Source organism: Suricata suricatta, chromosome 7 (genome assembly GCF_006229205.1).
Source record: "Suricata suricatta isolate VVHF042 chromosome 7, meerkat_22Aug2017_6uvM2_HiC, whole genome shotgun sequence".
NCBI classification, from domain to species: Eukaryota; Metazoa; Chordata; class Mammalia; order Carnivora; family Herpestidae; genus Suricata; species Suricata suricatta.
Window position 1 is genome coordinate 19,837,060 of NC_043706.1, and position 25,289 is coordinate 19,862,348.

The window sequence follows — 25,289 nt, forward strand, 5'->3', positions numbered from 1 at the left end:
CCTAGAAAGTGTGTCTTGGGTTTTTCCCTTATTATTTTCTTTACTTTTTTTTTCCTCTTCTTTTTTTGGTGGTGGGGGTGGTTATGTTTAAATGAAGTTGCTTATACAGCACCAAAGGCTCAATCATCCATTTCCTACATAAAAGGTAGCTACTTTTTTGCATGGACCTCAAGCATATTGTAGTATAGAGGTGGAATTTAAGGAAAGGTATTAAGCAGGCTGTGTTGTAGCTTATGAACAAGTAATAAATTGCATCATTTATCTTGAATGTATCATAGATAAGCTGCTATATAACGATCGCCACTTCAGATAGCTGTGAAATTAGGTGATTAACTAGTTGGTACCTAAGCTTCTAATATCTGTATAAGTCTAATTACATGAAACAGAAGTTGGTGTTTTGATTTTTTACTTTGCTTTGCTGTTTGGAGTGTCATTGTAACTACTGTATTGTAAATGATGGAAAATAATTGTGTATGTTAAAAAAATATGAAACTTTATAAAGTAAAAAAATAAAATAAAATAAAATTTCAAAAACATAATAAAATAAATAAATAAATGCTGAAAAGCTATAAAAAAACTATTGTGATGAAATCAAACTCAAAGCAGCTGAATCACATATTACTTATTTGTGATGAAAATTGATTCAGGGGCTCCTGAGTGTCTCAGTCAGTTAAGCATCTGACTTTGGCTCTGGTCATGACCTTGGGGTTCGTGAGTTTGAGCCCTGCATCAGACTCTGTGCTGACAGCTCAAAATCTGGAGCCTGCTTCAGATTCTGTGTCTCCTTCTCTGCCCCTCCCCTGCTCACGCTCTCTCTCTCTCTGTCTCTCAAAAATAAATAAATATTTAAAAAAACTTTTAAAGAAAATTGATTCAAAGAACTTCAGAAGAGGGGAGGGGATTTGCTAAAAGGGTTATCCCTAAAAAGGTCTCAAATAGTTGTTTAAGTTCAATAATTACATTAGCAGTTTATGGACTTGATTATACTTTCAAAATGAACAATAATCCAGTAACAACTCTCATAGAAGGGTACTAGAATTTTTTGATATGGGGTAATCAGACTGGCAACCATACGTAATAGACTTGATTCAAAAAAGAAATAATACATGGTATCAAGTTTGGTATAAAAAAAGATAAACTCTCATTTCTAAGACTACTACTTCAAATAACTGTGAAAAGCAATCATCACATTATACCTCATCGTGGCATTTCACTCTTACTCTGTTTGAGAATAATAAGAATTTGGGGTGGATGGGTGGCTCTGTCAGTTAAGCATCTGACTTCAGCTCAGGTCATAATCCTGCAGTTGTGAGTTCAAGCCCTGCGTCAGACTCTGCTGACAGCTCAGAGCCTGGAGCCTGCTTTGGATTCTGTGTCTCCCTCTCTCTCTCTCTCTGCCCCTCCCTAATTCACACTCTGTCTCACTCAAAATAAACATTAAAAATTTAAAAACAATAACAAGAATTCACATGAATATTTTAACATCTTGATAACTAAATGACAATCTTAAGCAGATACCTATGTAGACCATGATGGTTTTAATGCAAAAGTAAAATGACACAAGTGACATAAAAAAGGAGCTAATATTTTCCTAAAGTTATAAATTTATCATATTTTTGGAGTGCTTTTCTGGTCATTGATTATGAAATTTCATTTAAGCTTTTAAGCTACAAGAAGTAATTATTTCTTTAAATTTTATGTACAATATCTTAACATACTAAGGAAAATAGTCATGTCACATACTTCTCCAGACTTCATTAAACTATATTTATTTAACTATAGAAACTTCTCCAGAGTACAGAGAAAATAAAAGTAAATAAAAACATATCTCTCTGTCATGAATTGATCCAGTTAATATTAGTTATAAACAGAAACAGCATAGAATAGAAAAAGTTCTCCCTTGCTCTTTGATTCTTTGTTTCTTTGTATAAATATGCAAAAAATACAGCATATTTATAAAGTAGTTTTTATGTCAATGAAACATGGGTATTATTTAATATATTATAATATTAATTGTATCTGTATATTATACTATTAGTTTCTTGGCAAACCTTCAGAATACATTTTGGATGCTCAGTTAAGATTTTTACTTATTTCTGGGGCGCCTGGGTGGCTCAGTCGGTTGAACGTCTGGCTTCGGCTGAGGTCATGATCTCACAGTTGGTGGGTTCCAGCCCCGCGTCAGGCTCTGTGCTGACAGCTAGCTCAGAGCCTGGAGCCTGCTTCAGATTCTGTACCTCCCTCTCTCTCTGACCTTCTCCTGCTCGACCTGTCTCTCTCTCAAAAAATAAATAAAAGACATTTAAAAAATAATTAAAAAATAAAAAAGATTTTTACTTATTTCTAGTAGTAAATGTAGCAAACTGCCTCTAACCATGATTACAATTAGCCAAATATTAGTGTGACTTCCACAAATCAGGCTACTATAATAAAATCTTTCAACTAAATTATTACACAAGTCAGTAAAAAAAAAAACTAAACAAACTATGATAGATTTTATAGACAAATCAAAACTTTGATACGAACTATAAACTTTTACTTATTCAATTGTATCAGTGAATCAGAACTTACCATTTCCATAAAGCATCTTGGGAGAAATTTGCTGATGAAGATTTCCTTTCAATAGTTCTCCCCTTGAAATAGGTACAAGACTCATTTGTCCGGCACTAGGTTTTGTTAAGTAGCGACTGTTTTGACCCTGCTGGAATACTGTCTCCTGAAACAGCAACATAGGAGGCCCAAGAGTCATACAATGTGGGACCCCGGCTCAAGGCGTATCCAACATTCAAAGTTCTTTGTATCTCACGAGGACCATTTCTACTGAACTCATTTGAAAACAGAAAGCAATCGCTTTTAGCCAGGAATTTAAGTTAGACTTGTTGGAAAAAAATGTCTCTTCGTGGTGTTGCATGGTCACGATCTGTGTCCAAAATATATAGAAGCAATAAAAACAAAACTCCACAAGAATAATGTCTATCTTCGGTGCGTGGAATTACAAATTAGATATTTCATTTGTAACTAATTCCTTCCAATGAAATACCTGTGTTGTACCCATAGTCCCATCTTCGATCAGCCTGATGGTCCTCTCTTCTCTTTTCTTCCTCCCTTCAGCTTGGATCTGTGCTCCTGAATTTTCTCTAGCACTCTAAACTCCGTTTCCCTCCAAATATACTATCAGAACTAACTAAAATGCTCTAAAACCTCTTTAATACGGTAGCCAGTAGTTGTGTGGTACCTGAAACGTGGCTAGTCTGAACTGAGATATGCTGGAAGTGTAAAATTTACACTCACCTTTCAAGACTTTATATAAAAAATATAATAATAAAACACCTCATTGATAATTTTTTACATTATTAAAATAAAAGCACAGGCCCAAGATGGAGTCACTTATGCTAGGTCAAGTCACCAAAGTGGGGCTTAATACCTAAGCTAACTGCAATTTCATCTTTCCCCAGAAATGGACTCTTAACTGGTCAGTCAGGAATTTTCTGGTCAGCACCAATGACATAATCTGCCACATGGGCCCAATCTATCCCTCAATGCCAGATGAAGCAGTCCACCTAATCAGACCTCCTGCTCTTCCCCCTAAGGGGAGGTGACCTTGTCTGAACCCATCCTTTCTTTTCTTTTCCTACTAACTTCTTACCCCACCCTCCTTCCTATAAAAAACCTTCCATTTTGTACAACTCCTCCAGGAGCTCTCTTCTAGGTGCTGCATGGGATGCTGTGTAATTCACGAATGGCTTAATACAGCCAATTAGATCTTCAAACTTGACACTTCAAATTCAAATTTGAATTTGAAGTTGAATTTTTGTTCAACAGCATTGATTACATGTTGAAATGATACTCTCTTCCTTATATTACATTCAACGAAGCATTATTAAAATTAATTTCACGTTTTCCATTTTACCTTTTTAGTGTAAATTAAAATCGCATATGTAGGGCCTGCCGGTGGCTCAATCATTTAAGCATCCGACTTCAACTCAGGTCATGATCTCATGGTTCATGGGCTCAAGCCCCACATCGGGCTCTGTGCTGGCAGCTCAAAGCCAGGAGCCTGCTTCAGATTCTGTGTCTCCCTTTTTCTCTGCACCTCCTACACTTGCACTCTGTCTGTCTCTCTCTCTCTCAAAAAAAAAAAATCAAAATAAATAAATAAATAAATAAAATTGCATACATAGTGTACATTGTGTTTCTAGTGGTGCTGCTCTAAGAAGTAAAAGAAACTGAATATTAAAAAGACCAACCTGGGGTACCTGGGTGGCACAGTCGGTTGAGCATCTGACTTTGGCTCAGGTCATGATCTCGGTGTCCGTAGGTTCGAGTCCTGTGTCGAGCACTGTGCTGACAGCTCAGACCTTGGAGCCAGCTTCGGATTCTGTGTCCCTCTGCTCCTCCCCCATTCATGCTCTGCCTCTCTCTGTCTCTCAAAAATAAATAAAAGTTAAAATTTTTTTTTTCAAAAGACCAACCCTCTAGGGGCCACCAGGGTAGCCCAGTTGGTTGAGACTCCTCTGACTCTTAATGTCAGCTCAGGTCTTGATCTCGGGGTAGTGAGTTCAAGCCCCATGTTGGTTCCCCACACTGGGTGTGAAGCTTACTTTAAAAAAAAAAAAAAACACAGACCAATCCTCCACAGAAAGCATTTTAGGAATAATCTTGTAAGAGGCTTATCAAATTATTTATTATAAAAAAAATTTTTTGTCATAAAAGGGACTCTCAAACTAAGGGCTAAACAAGTAAAGTATTTCTCTATCTCATTACACATGCAAATTCTTCATGTAAAATGTTGCACCACACAAATTATTAATGCTGAGAAGGAAGAGGTATGGGGGCTAGTGCCCAGCTCTGTGAACCTCTGTGCATTTGGGAGAGAGCAGAGCAAACCTGTAACCCTGGAAATCAACCATCCTCCAGGGGAATTGTTGGTATAAACAGAGCCTTATTAGCATAGCCTGCAGTTCCTGTCACATCCTATAGCTAATTCTCTTATCATTAACACTAATCACATTCTAATTTCTTGTGCAGGTTACTATCTCCTCCACAAGAATATGAGCTTTGTGAGGGCAAGAATTCACATCTGTCTTACTCATGGACATGTCCACAATGCCTTTCAATCACCATTTACTAAATAAATGTTCAATAAAAGTTAAATCAACTGGTTTTTCTGTTCGGTGCACTGGGAACCACAGATCTACCCATAACCTATACAAGTATAAAAAACAAGACAACCCTGACCCTGACCCTCAGGTTCCACCTCTGGGCTTGCCCCATCCCCCACCTTGAGAGTACACTTTCACTCTGGCCACTATTAGAAGATTGCTTGCTTGTGAGTTTGGCTCTGAATTCTTTCTTGGCCAAACTCAGGAACCAACGCTGGAGAACAGGACTCACTGGTAACATTGATATTAATAATTAATAATTAATTAATATTTAATATAATATACCAATATAATAATTAATACAATAATAAAAGTGCTTTTAATAAAAATGATAATGGGGCACCTACATGGCCTAGTCAGTTGAGCATCCAACTCTTGATTTGGGCTCAGGTCATGATCTCAGGTCATGGGATCAAGCATCAGGCTCCATGGAGACTATTTGGGATTCTCTCTCTCTCTCTGTCTCTCCCCCACTGCCCTACTCTCCCATTCACTCACTTTCTCTCTAAATGAAAAATTATAATAATAATAATAGCTAACATTTACTGAGGGCTTACCAGATGATACCCATTGTGCTAACCACTTGACCACATTTAATCCTGTTTCACTTAGTACTACAACTAACTAGATAAGTACTATTGCCATCCTCATTTTACACACTGGAAGACCGGAATTTAGAAGATTTAGGTAATTTGCCCAAAGATACCCAACAAGCAAGTCCTAGTACAAGGATATAAATTTAGTCTGATTCTAGAACTTGAGTCTTAACTCTATGCAAGATGATTCCCCAGGACGTTTGAGAATCTTAGAAGCAAAATGCCTCCCAAAATTGTCCTGAGGAACAGAACGCAAGAGGATTTATCCATGGATGTGCATCCCCCACTGGAGGGTCATTGCTCTGTCAGGTCTCTGCAGCATAAGAAAAGCAGAAAGCAAAAAACACAACACAAACTTGAGGCCAGACACTGTCAGCAAGAAGTGATTGGATGAGATTGAGATTCATCTCTACAGATTATCTAATTCCCAAGGTTTAGTAGAATCAGTGAGAGAGCCGACTGCTGCAACATACACTGAGGCCATAGTTGACAACCATCTTCTTCCTCTTCCAACTTTCATTCTAGATACATTTCACCTTTGGCCAGCACAACAGCTGACTACTTACCTAGTGGGGTGACTGAGACATTTGAGCCCTTAGGTTTTTTGCCCTCATCAGGTTACCGTTGCTGCAATTGCCTTTGCCAATTTGACTGGGCATGGAAACACCAAGAGACACCTCAGTGAATCCTAGCTTTGTAGATATAGTTTCTCCGTGTCCTCGCTCAATAGAATAGCATTCATAAAGAACAGGTCTTAGAAGAATCCAGGTCTCTTCCCCACCTGCTCTCCCCACTAGCATGAAGTACCCACTAAACAAGCTGCAGTCATAACTCCAGTTTCAGTAGCTTCTCTTATGGTTCCTGATGGATGAGTTCTTCCGCAGAGATCCGAACCTCTAGCAGAGGAATAGGAAGTAGAAATTCTGCTTGGAGGTAGTGTGAGAAAGGCCAATATTATTTCTACTTCTTTGTTCCTAGACTCATATATTCTAGCTCTTTGGAGCACAAGATCATATCTACCAGCTGTTTTTGTTTTGTGCATGTAAGTATCCTGGATGATGGCCTTCCAACTAGATCAAGGTTCCTGAGCAAGAGATTTAATGTTTATTAGACCATACCAGTGTCCTATTAGGCCATCTGCCTCCAGGAGATGCAATACACAGTAGGGCCCACAGAACCCATGGTCACGTATCCATTGTGAGACCTCTTTACCATAAAGTGGTAAAAAAAAAAAAACACCATAAAGTGATCAGAATATGAGGTATTTTGTAAGTCCATCAGACTGTAGTGCTGGCAGAGGCACTGTGAACAGGACAAATCCATAACAAGGAAAGCATCCATTCTGAAAGGACAAATCACTTCTCTTTCCAGGAAAGATGGGCTCTTCTGTAATCAGTCAAGTGGCTGGCTGCACTCCTTTCAGGATTTACCATCAATCTTTGCTGCTGACACACTGGACATTCCAAGACTTATACCAGCTTTAGTAAGCAGGAGCTTTTGCTACTGAGCCAGACCTGCCTCCCCTCTTTAACAACATGGGTCCTTTCCTCAGGAGCATATCAGGCAAGCGCTGAAGCAGCTGAGAACAAAAGCTAACTAACACACTGGACTTGCTTGCTGAGTGCCTCTTCTGTGATAAAGATTCTATATGGGGCATACAAATAAGATACAAAGATTCATGAATTTTTGTGTCAACACCCTTGGATCCATCCACAAACCTCTTCCAAAGCTCCGTGGCTCCAATCTGCCGGTTTTGTAACTTCTTCTTCCCTGGCCAGAAGTAGACACTAATTAGGAGGGAAGGCCATTTTCCCTCCATACCAAGTGGACAATCAAGTGCTCACAGCTTTGTTCAATGGGGGCATTTCACCCAAATGTCTTCATAGAGCCATCCCGGAGTAGGGCTGCAGAAAAACAAGAATACATTTTCAGCTCAAACCAAGTTATTCAGCCAACCTATGCTTACATAAGGTCTGTGTTGTTGTTGTTGTTATTGCTATCATTGTCTCTTTCATTAATTCATCTTGGGAAGCCTGTCTGGAGGCCATAGATGTGAGCTGACTGAGAGGAACTGGGCAACACAGGTAGGTACTATCCAACTTACTTTGCCCTCTGGACTGGCTCAGGCCTGATCCTTAATGTACCAGTTTCCTCTTACAGCAGAATTGCTGTTTTACTTGTTTAACCTTATGACTCAGTGGGTCTGAATTTGACAAAAGCTAGCTCATAATGGGCACCAGTGCTTTCACAGTCACTTGATATCCCTAGTTAAAACCTAGTCTCTTCTAGTGTCCAGGAGCATTGCAAGAGCTTCTCAAAATCAATCAGGTCTCTGCGTTCTACACTTTGATTCTTCTATTGGTGTTTTCCAGAGGTTCCACTCAACATTGTTATTATCCCCAATAGATGCCTCCACTCCCAGTGACTCTACCGGGCCACATAGCTCAAATTCAGAGTAGTTTATACTCCAGTACTGCCTGGATCTGCTACCGGGCAGATCTGGGCCACATTCAGAGCTGAATTTGAGTCATCTAATTAATGAATTAAAGTATCATTCCTAAATGTGGTCTATGTGGCCTTCAAAATCAAGGGGTCATTGGTGCAATCTCTCTCTCTCTCTCTCTCTCTCTCTCTCTCTCTCTCTCTCTCTCTCTCTCAAGGGACTGAAAAGTACAATACATTTTCCTTCTCTTGAAAGAATGTAGCCAGTGCTTCTGTGTCCCATGAAACAAGTAAATTCTTGACTTCAAATTCCACCAGCAAATCTCTGACTTCAGCCACAGCTCTGGTGAACATTTGTGGACACTCAGATCCACTTTGCACTTGCAATGTTTCAGCTCAAGCAGACACTGTGAGTCTCTCTGCTTCTTGCCCCCCATGTCCCCTTTGATACAATAGGTGTCTTTTAGACAGTGCTCATGTATGTTCTGAAACTTGGAGGAAAAGGAGCTGTGGATAAAAGATCCAAACTTCAGTGCTTATCAATTCCCCCCCGAGAGAACTGAGGGCTGTTGCCCAGAGCAACCACCTTTCGATGAACCCTAGCACTGCCTCTCCTCACTCTCCCTCTTTCTTCTCCTTCTTGTTTACCCTCTGCTTCCTTGGGTGGCTTTCCAGACAAACTACCTACTCACACGTGTTTTTCTCAAGGTCTTGTTTTGGGTGAAACCAAACTAAGAGAGGATGCCACTGACTCCTAAATCATTAGATGCTCCCCAGTCAGGCAGATTCTAAATCCTCATAGGTTTATCTCCCATTCTGTGGCACTCTTCCTAGAATATCTTCCAAGAACATCCAGCACTTGCCTCCTGTAATCTCTGTCCAATGAGCATGATGTCAATGATATAGAGGACTTCATGACAGTCCTGAAGGACTCGATGCTGACAGAAAGCAGCCCTAGAAAACGACAGTGAATGTGTACTGAAGTCCTTTTCACAAAAAAGGAGTGAAGTAATTTTGTTTTGCTTTATGGATGGGACATTTGCCAGTTCAATAACCAAATAACAAGTATGAAAGGCTGTTCAAGTTATTTTAATAAAAATATCACATCTGGCACAATAGCAGCTGTTAGTGGAGCTACCACTTGGTTAAGTTTTTAAAATTTACCACAATACACCATGATACTACTAATTTTTTCAAATACCAAAAAGATGACATGAATGCGTTATGACGGAGATCATCATCTCTCCATTTAAGTGTTTACTGGTGCAATCTCTACAATCCCTCTTGGGTGCAATAAGCTTCTGCTTTTTTATTCTGGTCCAGGGAGGTGAAACGATTTGAGGAGCTTTAACTTGGCCCTTCCTAGCATAAGAACTCTTACGACAGGTCAGAGAGGGATCTATCGCTTGCTAAGCATGTCAGTACCAATTATACCTGGGGGAGTCCATAGACGCCCTGGACACGCCATGACACAGATTTAGTCCCTGTGTAATTTACTTTCACAGTGTGCTCCTCCTTGGGCAAATGGCTTTTGGTCCCTTGGGGAATGTATTGGGAACATTTATTGTAGGTAATTTGTAGTGGCATTGCAGGGCTCTTCCTCAAGGGACCTGGCTTCCCCCTCACTTGATGGGTCTGAATGTGAGGTTACTTGTATTAAGGTAGTTAATGTCAGCCTTTTGTTCACTACTTCTTCTGTTTGTTTTTATGGCTACTCAAGGCAAACAATATGCTTAGGATACACATCTGCCTTACCGTTAGGAAGACTTTGATTGTGAGCCTGCAGACTAAGGCAACCTGATGGCACTCTGGCTTTGCTACTCATTTTAGTAATTGCATCCCCCCTTCTGTTGGCTAAATGATGTCACAGATCTTTTGCTCTTCTGGAATCCTATCACCACTGTTATCCCCATTGATTGTTAGGGATCCTAGTTCCATGGAAGCATCTCTTGCTTCAGCTTTGGCTTACTGAGGACCCCATGCTTCTGAAAGAGTATTCCTTATTGCTTTATTGAAGGCAGTGCCCTCCCAGCCTTCCAAGGAAATACAGTCACATGTTGGGTTCTTTGCTCTCCCATAATAAATTCCAGAAATACCATCTCCCTGATTCCTTCCTTAGTATTCTGTCAAGGTCATTGTGCCAATCCTATTTTATTTCCTGTGGGTTTCCATTGCATTTAAACTTTAGTGAACCATCTCAGCAGGACATTGGGACTGCCTCTAGGTGACCTCGCTCAGCTATTAAACTGAGTCATGGAGATTGTTACTGTGTCATGAAATCCTCCCTGATCCAGCTTGATATTTTGTCCCCTTCCCCTACCTTACCAAGTCCAATGGCTGCAATATCCTCTCCCAGATTCTGGCCTGTGTCCTCTGGATTATCAGCTAGATCTAGCAATTCTTTGGGTGACAAAACCATTTTCTCCCAGAGAAGGGACTGCACTTGCCAACTCAGGCTACACTAAGAGCCCACCCTAATTTTTAGTCTGGAGTCAATGAGGGGAGGTTCAGGCAGATCTTGAGGATGAGCATAACCCTGTCAAGCACCTGTCTCTGAAGACATCTTTTCATGGTCTTCAGGTGGGGGTGGGAGTGGTTCTCCTTGAATAAGGAGGAGGGGGTTTTACTACCCCAAAGGGATCAAGGGAGTTTGAAGGTTTAACTTTTTTAAGATCCCTACAATATTGTCTCCTTCCTAGTCTCAGGATCCTTCTCCTCCCCTGACTCTAGCATTAGAGATCTGCCAAAGATACATATTCGATTGCCACTCAGCTCTGCCACCCTTACAATTCAATCTTGCACATGATTTTTAGCACTCCATCCACCCAAGAGATGTGGGTCTTTTTAAATGCTGATACAAAGGTTTCTTACATCTCACAGTGAGCCCTGAGCTGATAGCTGGCTGACCATGAAAGTTAAAAAAAAAAAGCCGGCAAATTCTGCCATCTTTATAAGTGTCCTTATCTCTTCCCATTCAAGTGCTAGAACTCCCATGCAGACCAGGGTTTTATCTTCATCTTCTGTCCACCACAGGTAAGAAGAGCCTTAGTGATTGTGATACCAAGGGCATCAGGACATATTCGTGTTGCCATCTGACTAGTGAGTCACCTGAGAGGCTGCATTTGAGATTTTCTTCCTACACTAACTTTCGTAGCTTGGTTTCCCTCAAAAGCATAACCTAAGACAGCTACATGTGTGTAGCCAGGTCATTTGGAAGATGATCCCAGTGAGAAGCCATGCAGGAATGGAAGAAAGGTATAGAAAATGGTATAAGACGCACTTTGCAAGGTGCTGCTATGGGCACCCAGGACACAGTTTCCCCAGGACCCCTTGAGAAGCACACAGAATGGCCCTCCGGAACTGCCTCACTGAAGGTAAGAGGCAGGAGGCTTTTTTCATTGGGTTCTGCCACCTATTGGTTGAAGGCCAACCCAGGAGTGAGCTGTTTCATGGAAGTCAGCAAACTTTCAGAGGAGCCTCCAGGCAGAAAGCAAAGAACAATAGAGAATCCAAGATGTCAGGGGAAAGTGACAAATTTGCATGAAACCATCCCTGAAAACAAGTTAGAAATTGGAGGACATCAAAGGCTTTTGACACAACAGGACTATGAATTTCTTAGGAGTCAATAGTCACTTCATTGCTACACATCTTTATTTTCCCACAGTGGTCATCACTGGAGTATCACAGTGATGTAATGGAGTCACTATTTATTAAACACCGCCTCTAGAATAAGTACTACTCTGTCCGTCATACACCTCACATCTGACATGTGGAAATGTTGCATGGACGGTATTACTTCACTAGGGCTGTCATAACAAAATGCCAGAGACTGGGTGGCTTAAGCCACAGAAATTTATTTCCTCAGAGTTCTGGAGGCTGGAAGTTCGAGATCAAGGTACTGGTGGGGTTGGTGTCTTCTGAGGTTCCGTCTTCATCTTCACATGGCCCTCCTCCTGTACCTGTCTGTCCCCAAGGTCCCACTTTTTTTTCTTTTTTGGACAACTGCTACATCTCACCTTTTCTCCTCTTTTCTGCTTTCTGCTAAATGATTGCTGTTCTCTCTTTGAGTGTGTTTAAGTGATTCCCTGGACAGTCATCCAAGTAGATAATGTGCAAACCTGAGTTTGTCCAAAAAAAAGAGCTCTGAGTCCTCCAACAGCTTTCTCTTGGAGAGATACATTTCCAAATTCCCAATTCCCTCTTTTTTTTTTTTTTAGGATGCCCATCAGATGAAATTAGGGCCCACCTTTATCACCTCATTAGTTCCCTCTTTAAATATCCTGCTTCCAAATATAATCACACCCTGATTATACTGCAGTATAATCAGCACAGCTGAGGCCCTGAGGGTTAAAGCTTCAACACATGAATTTTGGGGGGAAGATATAAGTCAGCCTATAATATTGACTTTTACATTAAAAATATTTATAGGAGCACCTGGGTGGCTCAGTCCATTGAGTGTCTGACTCTTGATTTTAGCTCAGGTCACGATCTCATGGTTCATGAGTTCAGACCCCATGCTGGGCTCTACACTGACAGTGCAAAGCCTGCTTGGGATCCTTTGTCTCCCTCTTTCTCTGCCCCTCCTTCTCTCTCTCTCTCTCTCTCTCTCTCTCTCTCTTACAAAATAAACACTTGTAAATATTTATAATATTAGGTTAAAGTACTGCTTATTTGAATTTATGCAAAAATAACTGAATTCCTAAAGACCATTTCCCATAATAAATATACTCTTTAATTTTCAAAAAGGTAAAAGTATGATTAGACTTATGAGCATTATTGATGACTAGTACCCACTTATATAATTATAGTAACCAAAAACAAATTATGTATGCAAAAATAGTGTTTTAAAACCTTATGACATAGATTTAAATAAGTATAATTTTATTATGAGGCAGTGCCATAGCTGACATTGGGAAAGTATTAGAAAGTAAAAACTTGGGGTGCCTGGGTGACTCAGTTGGTTGTGTCCGACTTCAGCTCAGGTCATGATCTCATGACTTATGGGTTCGAGCCCTGTGGGCTCTGTGCTGACATTTCAGAGCCTGGAAACTGTTTCGAATTCTATGTCTCCCTTTCTCTCTTCCCCTCTCCAATTCACATTCTCTCTCTCTCTCTCTCTCTCTCTCTCTCTCTCTCTCTCTCTCTCTCAAAAATAAATAAACATTAAAAAAAAAATTTTTAATAAAAAAAAGAAGAAAGTAAAAACCTGATTTTCCTCCTTCTTCATATGTAAGAAACACCTTTGGAGAATTGCAGGGATATTTAATATAGCTGATTTTTTATAGGTTATTTTTCAATGTTTCATTATTTTATTTGCCTTTCAAGCACACGAGAAACCTTTATGTGTGTAACTTTATGCTTTACTTACACATTAAATTCTATGTTATTTTGAGTAATGTCTTTTTCATAGTTTAAAACAAATTCTAACTATTCTCTAAATATATTTACCAGTCAGTCTGGAATTGATAATAGCTGGTGAATACAATCTACGGAGGTTGGAATTTGCTAGTAAAGAAGGAAATGATACCGGAGCTGTGGGTGAGGCAAGGCTGAATTTTCACAGATCAGTTATTGACTGTTTTCCTGTTTTACTTTTGCTTGTGGAGATTAGCATATCAGCATCACTGCAAATCCGATTGTTGCCTGTTTAATGTCTCTGTTTATTTTGGTTGATTCTGCTTGGATTGCCCTCTGTCCCCTATTTCCCCCATTCCAAAGCCATTGGAATCCTCAGCATCTAGGTTCTGCCTTTTAGGAGAAGCTTTGATAAGCCATGCCAGCCAATATTTTACTTTTTCTGGATTTCCATTCTCCTTCCTACCTAACACTCATTTCACATTTCATCTTGGTAACTCATTCAGCAACTGTTTACTGAGTGCAGGCTGTGTACCAAGCACTCTGGTCTAGATGATGGCAATACAGTTGTGACTGAGACAAAATCTCTGCTCTCATAATACATGGGAGAGGCGCAGACAGCAAATATGTGGGAAGTGATTATAACTGTTATGAAGACAAGAAATGCAGGGTGAGGACGATGTCCGGGTGTGGAGGGGTGAGTGCTTACAGATAGGGTAGTCAGGAAAAAACTGCCTGGCCAGGTTACATCTGAGCAGTGACCTGAGGAAAGTGAGGAAGCACGTTCTGTGAATATGTGCAGTACTCTTCCAGAGCACTGGGGCTTCGTGTTCTTGGAGAGGGGTAGATGTGCTCTGAAGAGTAGCTGTAGATGTGGCCTACCAGGTCAAGCTCTTCCGCAGAAGACGTGGTAAGTGTTTTTGAACTTTAATCTGAGTTAAATAGTAAGCCACTGAGGGGCTCTGAGCAGAGGAATGGTATATTCTGTCGCAAGTTCTAAAAGAATCATTCTGGCTGCTGAATGGAAATTGGAAGTAGACAAGTAAAATGTAAATAGAAAGACCTGTCTGATGGCTATGGTAATTGTCCAGGCATGAGTAGATGGTAACTTATGACACCTCTTGTACAGTATGTTTTATACCAACATTTACTTTTTCTTTTGTATACATAACTCCTTGAGGGCAGGGAGCCCATACTTGTGATTTATGGATAATGTATATGACCTATGCATATGCCCATTTAATAGGCACTCAGTACGCTGTTGTTCAAATGTCTTTAAGTCCACATTATTCAGGTAACAGTATGGCATCATTAACGGCTTTGTCGTTTACTGTCTCTTTAGGAAATTAAAATTCTCCAAGTCTTAATTTCAACATTTATAAAATGCTGGTAACACTGGCCTTGTACCAGGTTGATAAAGGTGAAATAAGAATGCCTAGCCAGACTCACCCCACTTATATTAGGAGATACCTGCCAGTCTTCAATATAAACCCCCACACCCAATACAAAATACAAATGCTGCCCTTTCTGTATAATGCCTGAGAAATTTTAAAATCTGTACACAACTGTGCCTGGAAGCTAATATATATATTAATTCAATCTATCCCTTTGTAGATATCCAAATCACACACTCAAAAATAGTCTGGCTTCCTTACAGTAATCTTTGCTTCCAGGCACAGTTGTGTACAGATTTTAAAATTTCCCAGGCATTATACAGAAAGGGCAGCATTTGTATTTTGTATTGGGTGTGGGGGTTTATATTGAAGACTGGCAGGTATCTCCTAATATAAGTGGGGTGAGTCTGGCTAGGCATTCTTATTTCACCTTTATCAACCTGGTACAAGGGCAGTGTTACCAGCATTTTATAAATGTTGAAATTAAGACTTGGAGAATTTTAATTTCCTAAAGAGACAGTAAACGACAAAGCCGTTAATGATGCCATACTGTTACCTAAAACTATCGCAACTACCCCATCTTGGTGTTCATGTCATTACAATCTCAGTGGGTGTAGATGTAACCCTAAACGCAGGATAAATGTGTAGTTTTGAAGGCTGGTAGAGCTACGGGATGTGTTCTGAGCAGTAAGTGGCACTGTTGAAACAATGCTGGCAACTTTCTTGCCAGGTTGCAACGCCTGGGGTTCCCGTAGCTACAGGGCGACTCACAACGTCAGAAGCAACCCAAGTGCGACTTGAGTCCACCTGCACCAGAAAGCAGGTGCAAGTCGGGCAAGAACATAAACACGGAGACAGGTAGGGTGACTATGCCCATTTCATTTGTATCAAGAGGAAGGAAGAGAGAACCCCAGGGTTCCTAATTCCAGGTTCAACATTTTCCACTAATCTTCTTCCGCAAATTTCAGCGCAGGGCCACTGCAGTGGAAGTGGCCCCCAGCGTGGTGCCTCCCCCCGACGCGGGGGGCGGGGGGGCGGACTAGCAGAGGGGAGGGACCAGGGAGTACGAGGCCGAGGCCGAAGCAATGCCGAGGCTACAGAGGCTCAGAGACCAGCAACAAGCAGGCCCGATGGGCGCTCACCACTCCTCAGCAGTTTTTAGTGGGCGCAGGAACGCAGTACTGGCACCGCCGCGCCCACCTTGGCTACACTCCACCCGTCTTCCTGACAAAAGGGAGCATGCGCGAGAGGTAACCGCGCCTCCGCCGCTAGAGACCCCAGGCCGGCGAGGAGGCGTGGCTACGCAGCTGCGCACGCGCGCGGGGACACGTAGGCGGAAGTGGTGCGCGGGCGCCGGCGATGGGAGCACCCTGCGAGGAGGTGGCGACCGCTGTGAAAAGTGCAGGAGTAGGCGGAGAGGAGAAGGAGGTGATGGTGACTGACCTGGGGAGGGGGAGACCGCTCTGTCTCACTGGCGCCACCCGGACTGGGGTCACCCTTTCAGGTGACTTACTGGCTCTGGAGTGGACGTGTACCCTCGGCTCTTCGCCGTGTTTGGGACCCAGACCCTCCTCTCCCCAGAGAATCTGGACACCGCTTATCTTCCTCATTTATAACGAGCGTGCGGCGAGAGGATGAGGGCAGGATGGAGAGCGCGGGTGACTTCCTTTTTTAAAGAACGGAAACCTGCTGGCACGGTTTCTAGGGAGGAGTATGAGGTCCTCCTCGCCCCCTTTCCGCCCTGCGGCCGGCTGGAACTCCCTCGGGCCGCGGTCTGTGCACTCCGGCATGAGGTCACTTCCAGAAGGGCCTTTTAGGCTAGTGGGGGGCCTCTGGAGAACTGTCAGTCGCCTAGGTTCCCAAGCCTGCGTTTGAGTTAAGAGCTACTTCCGGGTTCTGCATTAAAGTACTTAGGGTCTTCTGCTGTCGGTTGGATTTGCAGTGCAAGGTGATTGTTCTTGCCAGGTTATTAAATTTATGTCCTAAACTTCCACTAGAAGTTATGCAGAATCTCCAGTCTTTGCAACTTAGTTTTCACTCCCGCCTTTTTATTTTTCTTTGAAAGAAATACTGAAAGGAGGTGGAATGCTTTGGTGTGCTGACACTGGGTTTTTTTTTAGTGTTGGGCGTATGCATTTCTTCCGAGGTAGGATCTCAGATGTCGATGTCGAGGACTGATTTGTGGATTCACGTTTTCCTAAGTGAATTGCGATAGCTTTGACCTTGGAAGAGAGATACGGCAACATTTGAAAATAATTTGGATAAGTGTTATTTGTATTTAGTTTTTTTATATTAAATCCGAAGCTTAGATTTATCCCTTGGAAGAATGTAGAGTAACTATCAAAATGAGCACACTGAGCTTCATGTAATGAAGTGTGTACAAAGAAATGAGACAATCTTTTTTTGTTGTTTTACAACCATAACACATAGGTGAACAATTAATATTTAGAGTCCAGTTAATGTAGGTAGAATGGCGAGATTATTTTATTTGCTACATCAAGTGTGACAAAATACAGAATCAGATTTGTTTGGTGTATTTTCACTGTACTGATGTAATTTCCTCATATTCTACCCTTTAGTAGTGGGAGACATTTCTTCTAAAGGTTGGAAAAAAGCTTGATTAAGAAATGAACTGAAAGAATTTTAACTTAAGTAGGTCATTGCAGACCAATATTATTACCAGTTATTTATAATTTTTAGATGTCAGTATATGCTGAAAATGCAGCCTTTTTTCATTTTAGCAGTTACTTTGTACCATCAACTAACTAAAGTTAAATATCTGTGTTGACCGTAATAAGAGGCCTCAGGCATGGTTCACACCTGTGGGGGTTTTTGTTCTTCGTTTCAAGGGTTACTGTGAATGTCTAAAGCAGAGCAAAATGTTGATCATTTAATTTGAAAACAGGTTTAATTCTATGCTTGATTTTATTTTTCCTACACCAAAAGGACACTGGCCTAGTTTCTGTAGATGTTGATTAATATCCGTCATTAATGTCTGAAACAAAAGGCTTATGGCAAACATTCAGGATCACAGTTATTGGGTTTCAGAGTTTACAGTTTTCCTTCATCAGTCATGTGATCTGACCAGTGACGTTCTGATTAATAAAACTGCGTTCTGGAGCTAGTACCTCAAGTAAGCAAAGGATATGAATTTATTTCGATGTTCATTTCAGATGCTTTGAGGGAAATTTCAGTGGAGATGTCAATATCTTGGCGCAAATGTCCAAGAAATGACAGTGTCACTGAAGGGATTTAATTCTACATGTCTGGCACAAATCTGCAGCTCCTAAGATTGCCAATAGGTGTGTTAAAAGCAGCAAGTTGTTGGAAAGGAGCAGAATTCTGTTGCTAAAATGGTGCTTACTAGAGTGCACTAGAGTCCTCCATTTACATTTTACATCTTTGTTGTGTGCTAAAACATAATGAAGATGATATCTTCCCTTCCCCTAAAGATTTCATAAACTTCAAAGAGAAGCAGACAGAAAAACAAAAAGTTATGTTGTTATGATTTAGGTATTTGGAAAAATTTTTATAAAGTGCTATGAGAGTCCAGAGAATCACTCAGCTTGTAACTTACAGGGCGTTAATCAGAAGTGTAGTATAGTGGGCACTCATGTTGAGCAATGTGAAAGAGGACTCAGGGAAGAAAAGATTATAAACAGTAATCCAGTAATGCCTTGTAATCTAGGCAAAAGAAAACAGCTGCTAATGATGATTTAAGAAGCATATTTTAAATGTATTTACAGATGTAGAGTCAACAGGAACCTTGACAAACTATAAATTTGAGGAAAAGGAAAGAATCTAAGATAATTTTCAGACTTTCTGTTCAGTACCATTAAGTGAGATTGGGAAGATAGGAAGGGCAGGTTTTTTTTAGAGGCAAATATAATTCAGCTTTGGACATTTTTTTTTTAAGTTTATTTGAGAGAGAGCATGGGGGAGGGGCAAAGAGAGAGAGAGAGAATTCCAAGCAGGTTACACACTGAGAGCATGGAGTCCAGTGCGAGATTTGAACCTAATGAACCCCCCGGGATCATGACCTGAGCCAGAGGCTTAACCAAATGAGCCGCCCAGGTACTCCCAGCTTTGAACATTTTTTAAATGAGGTGCCAGTGAAACTCGTGAGTAGAAATGCTTTCAAAGAAGCATTTGAGGGGCACCTGGGTGGCTCAGTCGGTTAAGCAGCCAGCTTCGGCTCAGGTCATGATCTCACGATTCGTGGGTTCGAGCCCCGCGTCGGGCTGTGTGCTGACAGCTCAGAGTCTGGAGGTTCCAGATTCTGTCTCCCTCCCTCTCTGACCCTCCCCTGCTCGTGTTGTCTCCCTCTGTCTCTCAAAAATAAATTTAAAAAAAATTTTTTTTTATTAAAAAAAAAGAAGCATTTGAAAATAGAGATCTTAATTTCAGAGGAGAAGTCTGGGTTGGAAGTCCAAATACATATTTCCAACCGCATATCAAAGGAGTGAATCTCCATCAGCAGATCATATCGCACTAGCAGTACTAAAAAGTTGAATAACAGTTAACATATGTGGTCTTACTATATGCCAGATGCTTTTACATTTATTTCATTTAGTACTAACAAAAATTATATGATAAGCACATTTTTACCCCCCCCTTTTAAAGATGCACAACCTAAAATTCAAAAAGATTAAAAGAATTTGCTGAAGGTTCTTCAGGTACTCAGTAGCAAAGCTGGGTCGTGAACTCAGATCTGTCAGAATCCAAAGCATGAGGAAAGCACCATGCTGTACTGCTTTCTCATAAGGCTAGCTATAATTTTATTGAGTCATTGCAGTATGCCAGGTGTTTTGCTAAATTACAGACATCTCAGCAGAATGTGATTTTGGGAGAAATTTTTGAAAGCAGGAAAGAGGTCTTCTAAAGAAGCTTTATTCTCTCTGTGTAAATATAATCATTATTTATACATCACACAACCTGTTTTTCATAAAATTTTTAGTTTTGCTCACAAAGTTTGCCACCACCACCATCAAAGTTTCCAGTGTGATTGGAAAAATCACATTCAGGTAGACAGAGTGATTGCAAGCTTAGGTTTGAGGGGGAGCAGAAGAAGGGCCAATTTATTTGGTTTCTCTATTAGGGTGCAGAGCACGCCAGATCTCAAGAATGCAGAGACAAGATGTGAGTCTTGTCTTTCCAGTTCTGTTCTCTCCCAGCTGGGGAATTAGGAAAGGTATCACAAAGGAAGGAATACTAAAGCGTATTTCAAATCCTGACCTAGAGAAAGAAGACATCAGGCTGAAAGAACTTCATTAACATAAGTCAGAGGTGTTTCAAAGTCCATGGTGTATTTCTGGAATGAAATAGTAGTCCATTGTGGGCAGATTAGGGCCTGATTGAAAGATGTGGAGGGAGGAGAAGGTTCCGTGGGACCAGATTTATTTGAATGGTACTGTGTGTCCATGCCTGTACATACAGAAAGTCGTTACTCAGGTTTGTGTTTCTTCTACATTCAAGATCATTTAAAGCATGGTTTATAAGGAAAGTCAAATCTCAAGGGTATCCTGCAAGATGACTTAAAAAGTCTTAACTCACAGATGGCAGTGATTGAAACATAGTGTGGGAAGGAAGAAGAGTATATAAAGAAGAAGAAACAGGTAAAGGAAAAGAAATAACAATAAAACTTTTTAAAATTATGCCTTTTCTCTTTAGAAATTTGGCGGGGTGCCCTGTAAAACAAATGGCCTTTGTACTGCCTTAGTATTGTTAGTTACAAATTGTATTCCGAACCTTGAGCCATATTTAAGTTACTGAAGATGACCTGCTTAATCTCTGTGATCAGCAAAGAAGTGACCATGAAGTAACGGAATTCTTGCCATTTTAAACCATCACGACAGATTCTTTTGAAGAGATTTCTAAATCTGTCAAAATTATCCGTACCCATCCTCTTTACTCAACTAGTTAACTTTTAGTCCCCATTGGGGTTGTAGAACACAGTCTTTTCAAGGAAGATAACTTCTTAATCACAAATGTGTTCTTCAGTTGTCCTAACTCGACTCTCTCCTCAACCTTTACATGGAATTCATTTTTCAGCTTATAAAAATCCAGAAACTGACAGTCATCTACAGAGTCCTCATGACTTTTTTTCCACAGACTATCAAAAAATGATGTTTTCCAGCTTTTTATAATCCCAAAGACTTCTTTCTTTCTTTCTTTCTTTCTTTTTTAAACAGCTATATTGAGGTATATTTTTCTTACCAAAAAAAAAAAAAACTACACGTTTAACGTAACACAGTTTGATGAGTTGGGACATATGCATATACCTATGATACCATCACCTAATAATCAAGGTAATAAACATATCTGTCACCTCTACAAGTTTCCATGTGTCCCCCTTTGTGTGTGTGTGTGTGTGCGGGGGAGGGGTTAAGAATGTATAACATGGTATCTACCCTCTTCACAAATGTTTAAGTGCACACCACTAGGTTGTTAACTATAGGCACTGCCCTGTAGCGAGTCTCTACAAGTTACTCATCTTGTACAACTGAAACTTGATATCCATCAAACAACTCCCCAATTAAAATGATTTTTTTTCCAAAGGAAGAAAACATCTTGTATCCTAAGAAATGCTATGGCTAAAGTAGATCATCCTTTTTATAGGCTCTGATAAATCTAGCTTTTTTTAAAGTAATAGTTGTTTGGGTTTATTTTTAAACATCCTTAGCAAGTATATTTTAAATTGTGTTAATATTTAAGGGAGTATCAGTTCTTTTGTGCAATTAAAGATCAACTTTAATGTGGAGGATGTTACTCATAGACTATCATGGGCTTTAAAAACTATATCCTTAATACATATAAAAACATAAAAGCATATTTACTTCTTTGATAAATACGAAGTTAAAAAAATAAACACTAAGTTAGCTTTTGATTCTCACTGTGGAAATGACAATGGCATTATATTTAGCAATATATTTGGTCTTTACCAGGCAAAGATTAATTGGAGGGTAGACATCGTTTTTGGTGACTTAGAAGTTTGAATAGAGGCACGCCTATATTCATATTCAGAGAGAGAATGAGATTCGCCTGTATAATTTTTAAAGTATGATGTGAAATATTACTTAGAGCATAGTATCTTATCCAAATGTTTTGCTCTAATTGCTGATTTCCTTCTGTAGGACTTGGCTCAGCAAGCAAAAGAAACACGGAACAAAGGAGAGGAAACCAACAAAGATAATTTTGGAAGCACTGAATGCAGCAAAACAAGAACAATGGATCTCAAGTACAACAATTCCAGGAAATATATTTCTATAACTGTCCCTCCCAAAACACAGACAATGTCACCACACATCAAGTCAATAGATGACGTCGTGGTGCTTGGCCTAAATCTCAGCAGATTTAACAAACTTACTCAGTTTTTCATATGTGTCGCTGGAGTTTTTGTATTTTACCTAATTTATGGATATTTACAGGTAAAAATAATTATTTATGTACCAGATGCCAATTATTTATAACAACTGAGGTCACTAAGACCATTACTGATAGTTTTGTCTGAGGTAGTTTTCGCCACAGGATACCAGTTTATTCACATTTTTGAGTTTTTTTAATAAAGGAAAAGGCTTTCTAAAAGTTAGTGTGTTCCTTTTATCAGGGATCAAAATTTAACGGTTAAATCTTTCAGATGGGAGAGGAACAGAGACCATCTTTAAAATTAAAATTATGAACAAAATTTGAACTATTTATTGCGTTTAACAAAATGTAGATAGTGATTGCATCCAGGTGTTTTTAAAAGAGTGTTTCAAGTACTCAGTGAAATTTTGGAACATAATTCTCCAGTAAAATTGAATAGTAACACAAAACCCATATTCTGGTCCATGGTTGATTCTTGGAGCTTAATGATAAAGGTTGTTTTTGCAAAACTGTATCAGGATGTTTATAGTTTTCCAGGAGTAGCTCTTTAGTCCTGTAATATCTGAATTGTCCTTTTTTGAAGCACCTATGTGTTCTCATTCTTTGTGCTTTCTTGTTCTAATTTTGTCAGAACCTTACTTTTCTGTGATGTTTGCTTGTGCAAAACACTTCTGACATCGCCACAATTTGTCTCCTACTTGCATTATGGTGTGGGACAGTTTTACACGTTTGACTGGCAGCAAATTCCTGACCTGCAGGGACATGGAGTGGATGGGTGAAGAGCCAGGCTAGTGTAAACAGTGTTTAAATGGGGACTAATATTCTTAATGGTCAGTTAATTAGTATCTTCAGTCAATACCAACTTCACCTTTTTTATGCAGCTTTCTAATAATTCAAGAAATGGAAAGGAATGTGTTTTATTGAAACATAATATTTCTGGCATTGCTTAGTATTAATGAGAGAGCTTAAAAATTATTGTATTCTTTTCGATTATCCTATAGAGATGAGCTATAAAAGGAAGTATAAATAAAGAACATAATAGAATTGATTATTCCTTACCTTGTAAAAATGCTCTGAGGAGGATTAGTGTAAAACAACACATGACTTAAAAATCTTAGTATTTATAATAACTAATTTCTCCACTAGAAGATGATACAAAAATTCAGATATCACAGTGGAGAACAATGAAAACTATTAAGTTTTATCAAATAAAGGTTGCAATTTCTTGTTGAGAAACATTTTTCTCTCGTCTTCAAAATACCTTGTTACCAAATAGTTTGGGAGCAGAGTTAGTCATTGGAAAGGAAAATGAATTAGAAATTTAATATACAAATTTATATTAATCTTTTTCTGTTTGATTAATGATCAGAGACTTTATAATATATGCAAAACTTTTAATGAGATAAACGTCACTTTCACTTGTGAAAACTGACATTGTTAGCATATAAAAATAGTTTAGGGGCACCCGAGTGGCTCAGTTGGTTAAGCATCTGACTCTTGGTCTCTGCTCAGGTCATGATCTCACAGTTTGTGAGATTGAGCCCCACGTCAGGCTCTGAGCCTTCTTGGAATTCTCTCTCTCTGCCTCTCTGACCCTCTCTGGCTCATGCTCTCTCTTTCTTGCTCGCTCACTCTCTAAATTAAAAAAAGAAAAACTTTAAAATAATTTAAAGAAAATGGTTGGGGTTTTGTAATGAAGTTATTTACATATATTCGGTATAGTGAAATATATCTGAGTGCTAACATAGGTAATAATGCTATTTTCATATCTTATAGTTCATATGCCAGAAAAATCCTAACTACCTTACCAGACATCCTTGAACATGAAATCTAAATTTGGGGAATTACACAGTATCTAGTTCAGAGTTTATGGGGAAGAGTGATTTATTTATTAAGCCAGATAACTTTTGGAATACCTCTTAATGACTTGTTAATAATGATTTATTAACAATATAAATGTTATTTTATGATGCAATATTATGTTTAGACCACCATTACAAGGAGAAATATTCCAAAAATTAACACTGGTTTGAACTCATTAAATTCCTATAGAAGAAAACAGGTCTGAGATAATAAACATCAAATGAAATATATTTATTATATAGTAAATGAGTTCTTGAGCCAGTGACCGTTTTAATATTTGGGGGCAATTTTTAATTTTGGCAATCTTTTTTTTTTTTAAGACTAAAAGCATAGGATAATGTTGCTTTATAGCTATCCCTCCCTCCCTTTGCTTTTCTCACTCAGTTCTTTGGAAAAGCCTCCTGGACATCTCTAATTTTACCTCTGAGATGCCTTGTGATTTGAGTGGTGTTTTGAGTTTTGATGGTTTGGTGGTGATGGTGATGGTGGTGATGATGGCGGTGGCGGTGATGATGATGGTGGTGGTGATGATGATGGCGGTGGCAGTGATGATGGTGGCGGCAGTGGTGATGGTGAAGGTGATGATGGTGGTGGTGATGGTGAAGGTGGTGGTGGTGGTGGTGATGATGGCAGTGGCAGTGATGATGGTGGTGGTGGTGATGATGGTGGTGGTGATGATGATGGCGGTGGCGGTGATGATGATGGTGGTGGTGATGATGATGGCAGTGGCAGTGATGATGGTGGTGGCGGTGATGATGATGGTGGTGGCAGTGATGATGGTGGTGGTGATGGTGGTGATGATGGCGGTGGCAGTGATGATGGTGGTGGTGGTGATGATGATGGTGGTGGCAGTGATGATGATGGTGGTGGTGATGATGATGGCAGTGGCAGTGATGATGGTGGTGGTGGTGATGATGATGGTGGTGGCAGTGATGATGGTGGTGGTGATGGTGGTGATGATGGCGGTGGCGGTGATGATGGTGGTGGTGGTGATGATGATGGCGGTGGCGGTGATGATGGCGGTGATGATGATGGTGGTGGTGATGATGATGGCGGTGGCAGTGATGATGGCGGCGGCGGCGGTGGTGATGGTGAAGGTGGTGGCGGTGGTG

General features: G+C 40.1%; 1 protein-coding gene across 8 annotated transcripts in view; it reads left to right on the top strand.

Moving 5' to 3' along the window:
- The first annotated feature begins 16,277 nt into the window (after window positions 1–16,277).
- The window catches only part of SLC35B3 (solute carrier family 35 member B3), a 27,809-nt gene continuing 18,797 nt past the window's right edge, over window positions 16,278–25,289 (top strand). For 3 of the 8 annotated variants that reach the window (XM_029943648.1, XM_029943649.1, XM_029943655.1), the window contains exons 1-2: window positions 16,278–16,377; window positions 22,083–22,376. In XM_029943648.1, coding sequence (XP_029799508.1) covers window positions 16,309–16,377; window positions 22,083–22,376 — 363 coding nt within the window. In that variant the 5' untranslated portion in view covers window positions 16,278–16,308. The other 5 variants (XM_029943651.1, XM_029943650.1, XM_029943653.1 and 2 more) reach the window with 5 other exon arrangements.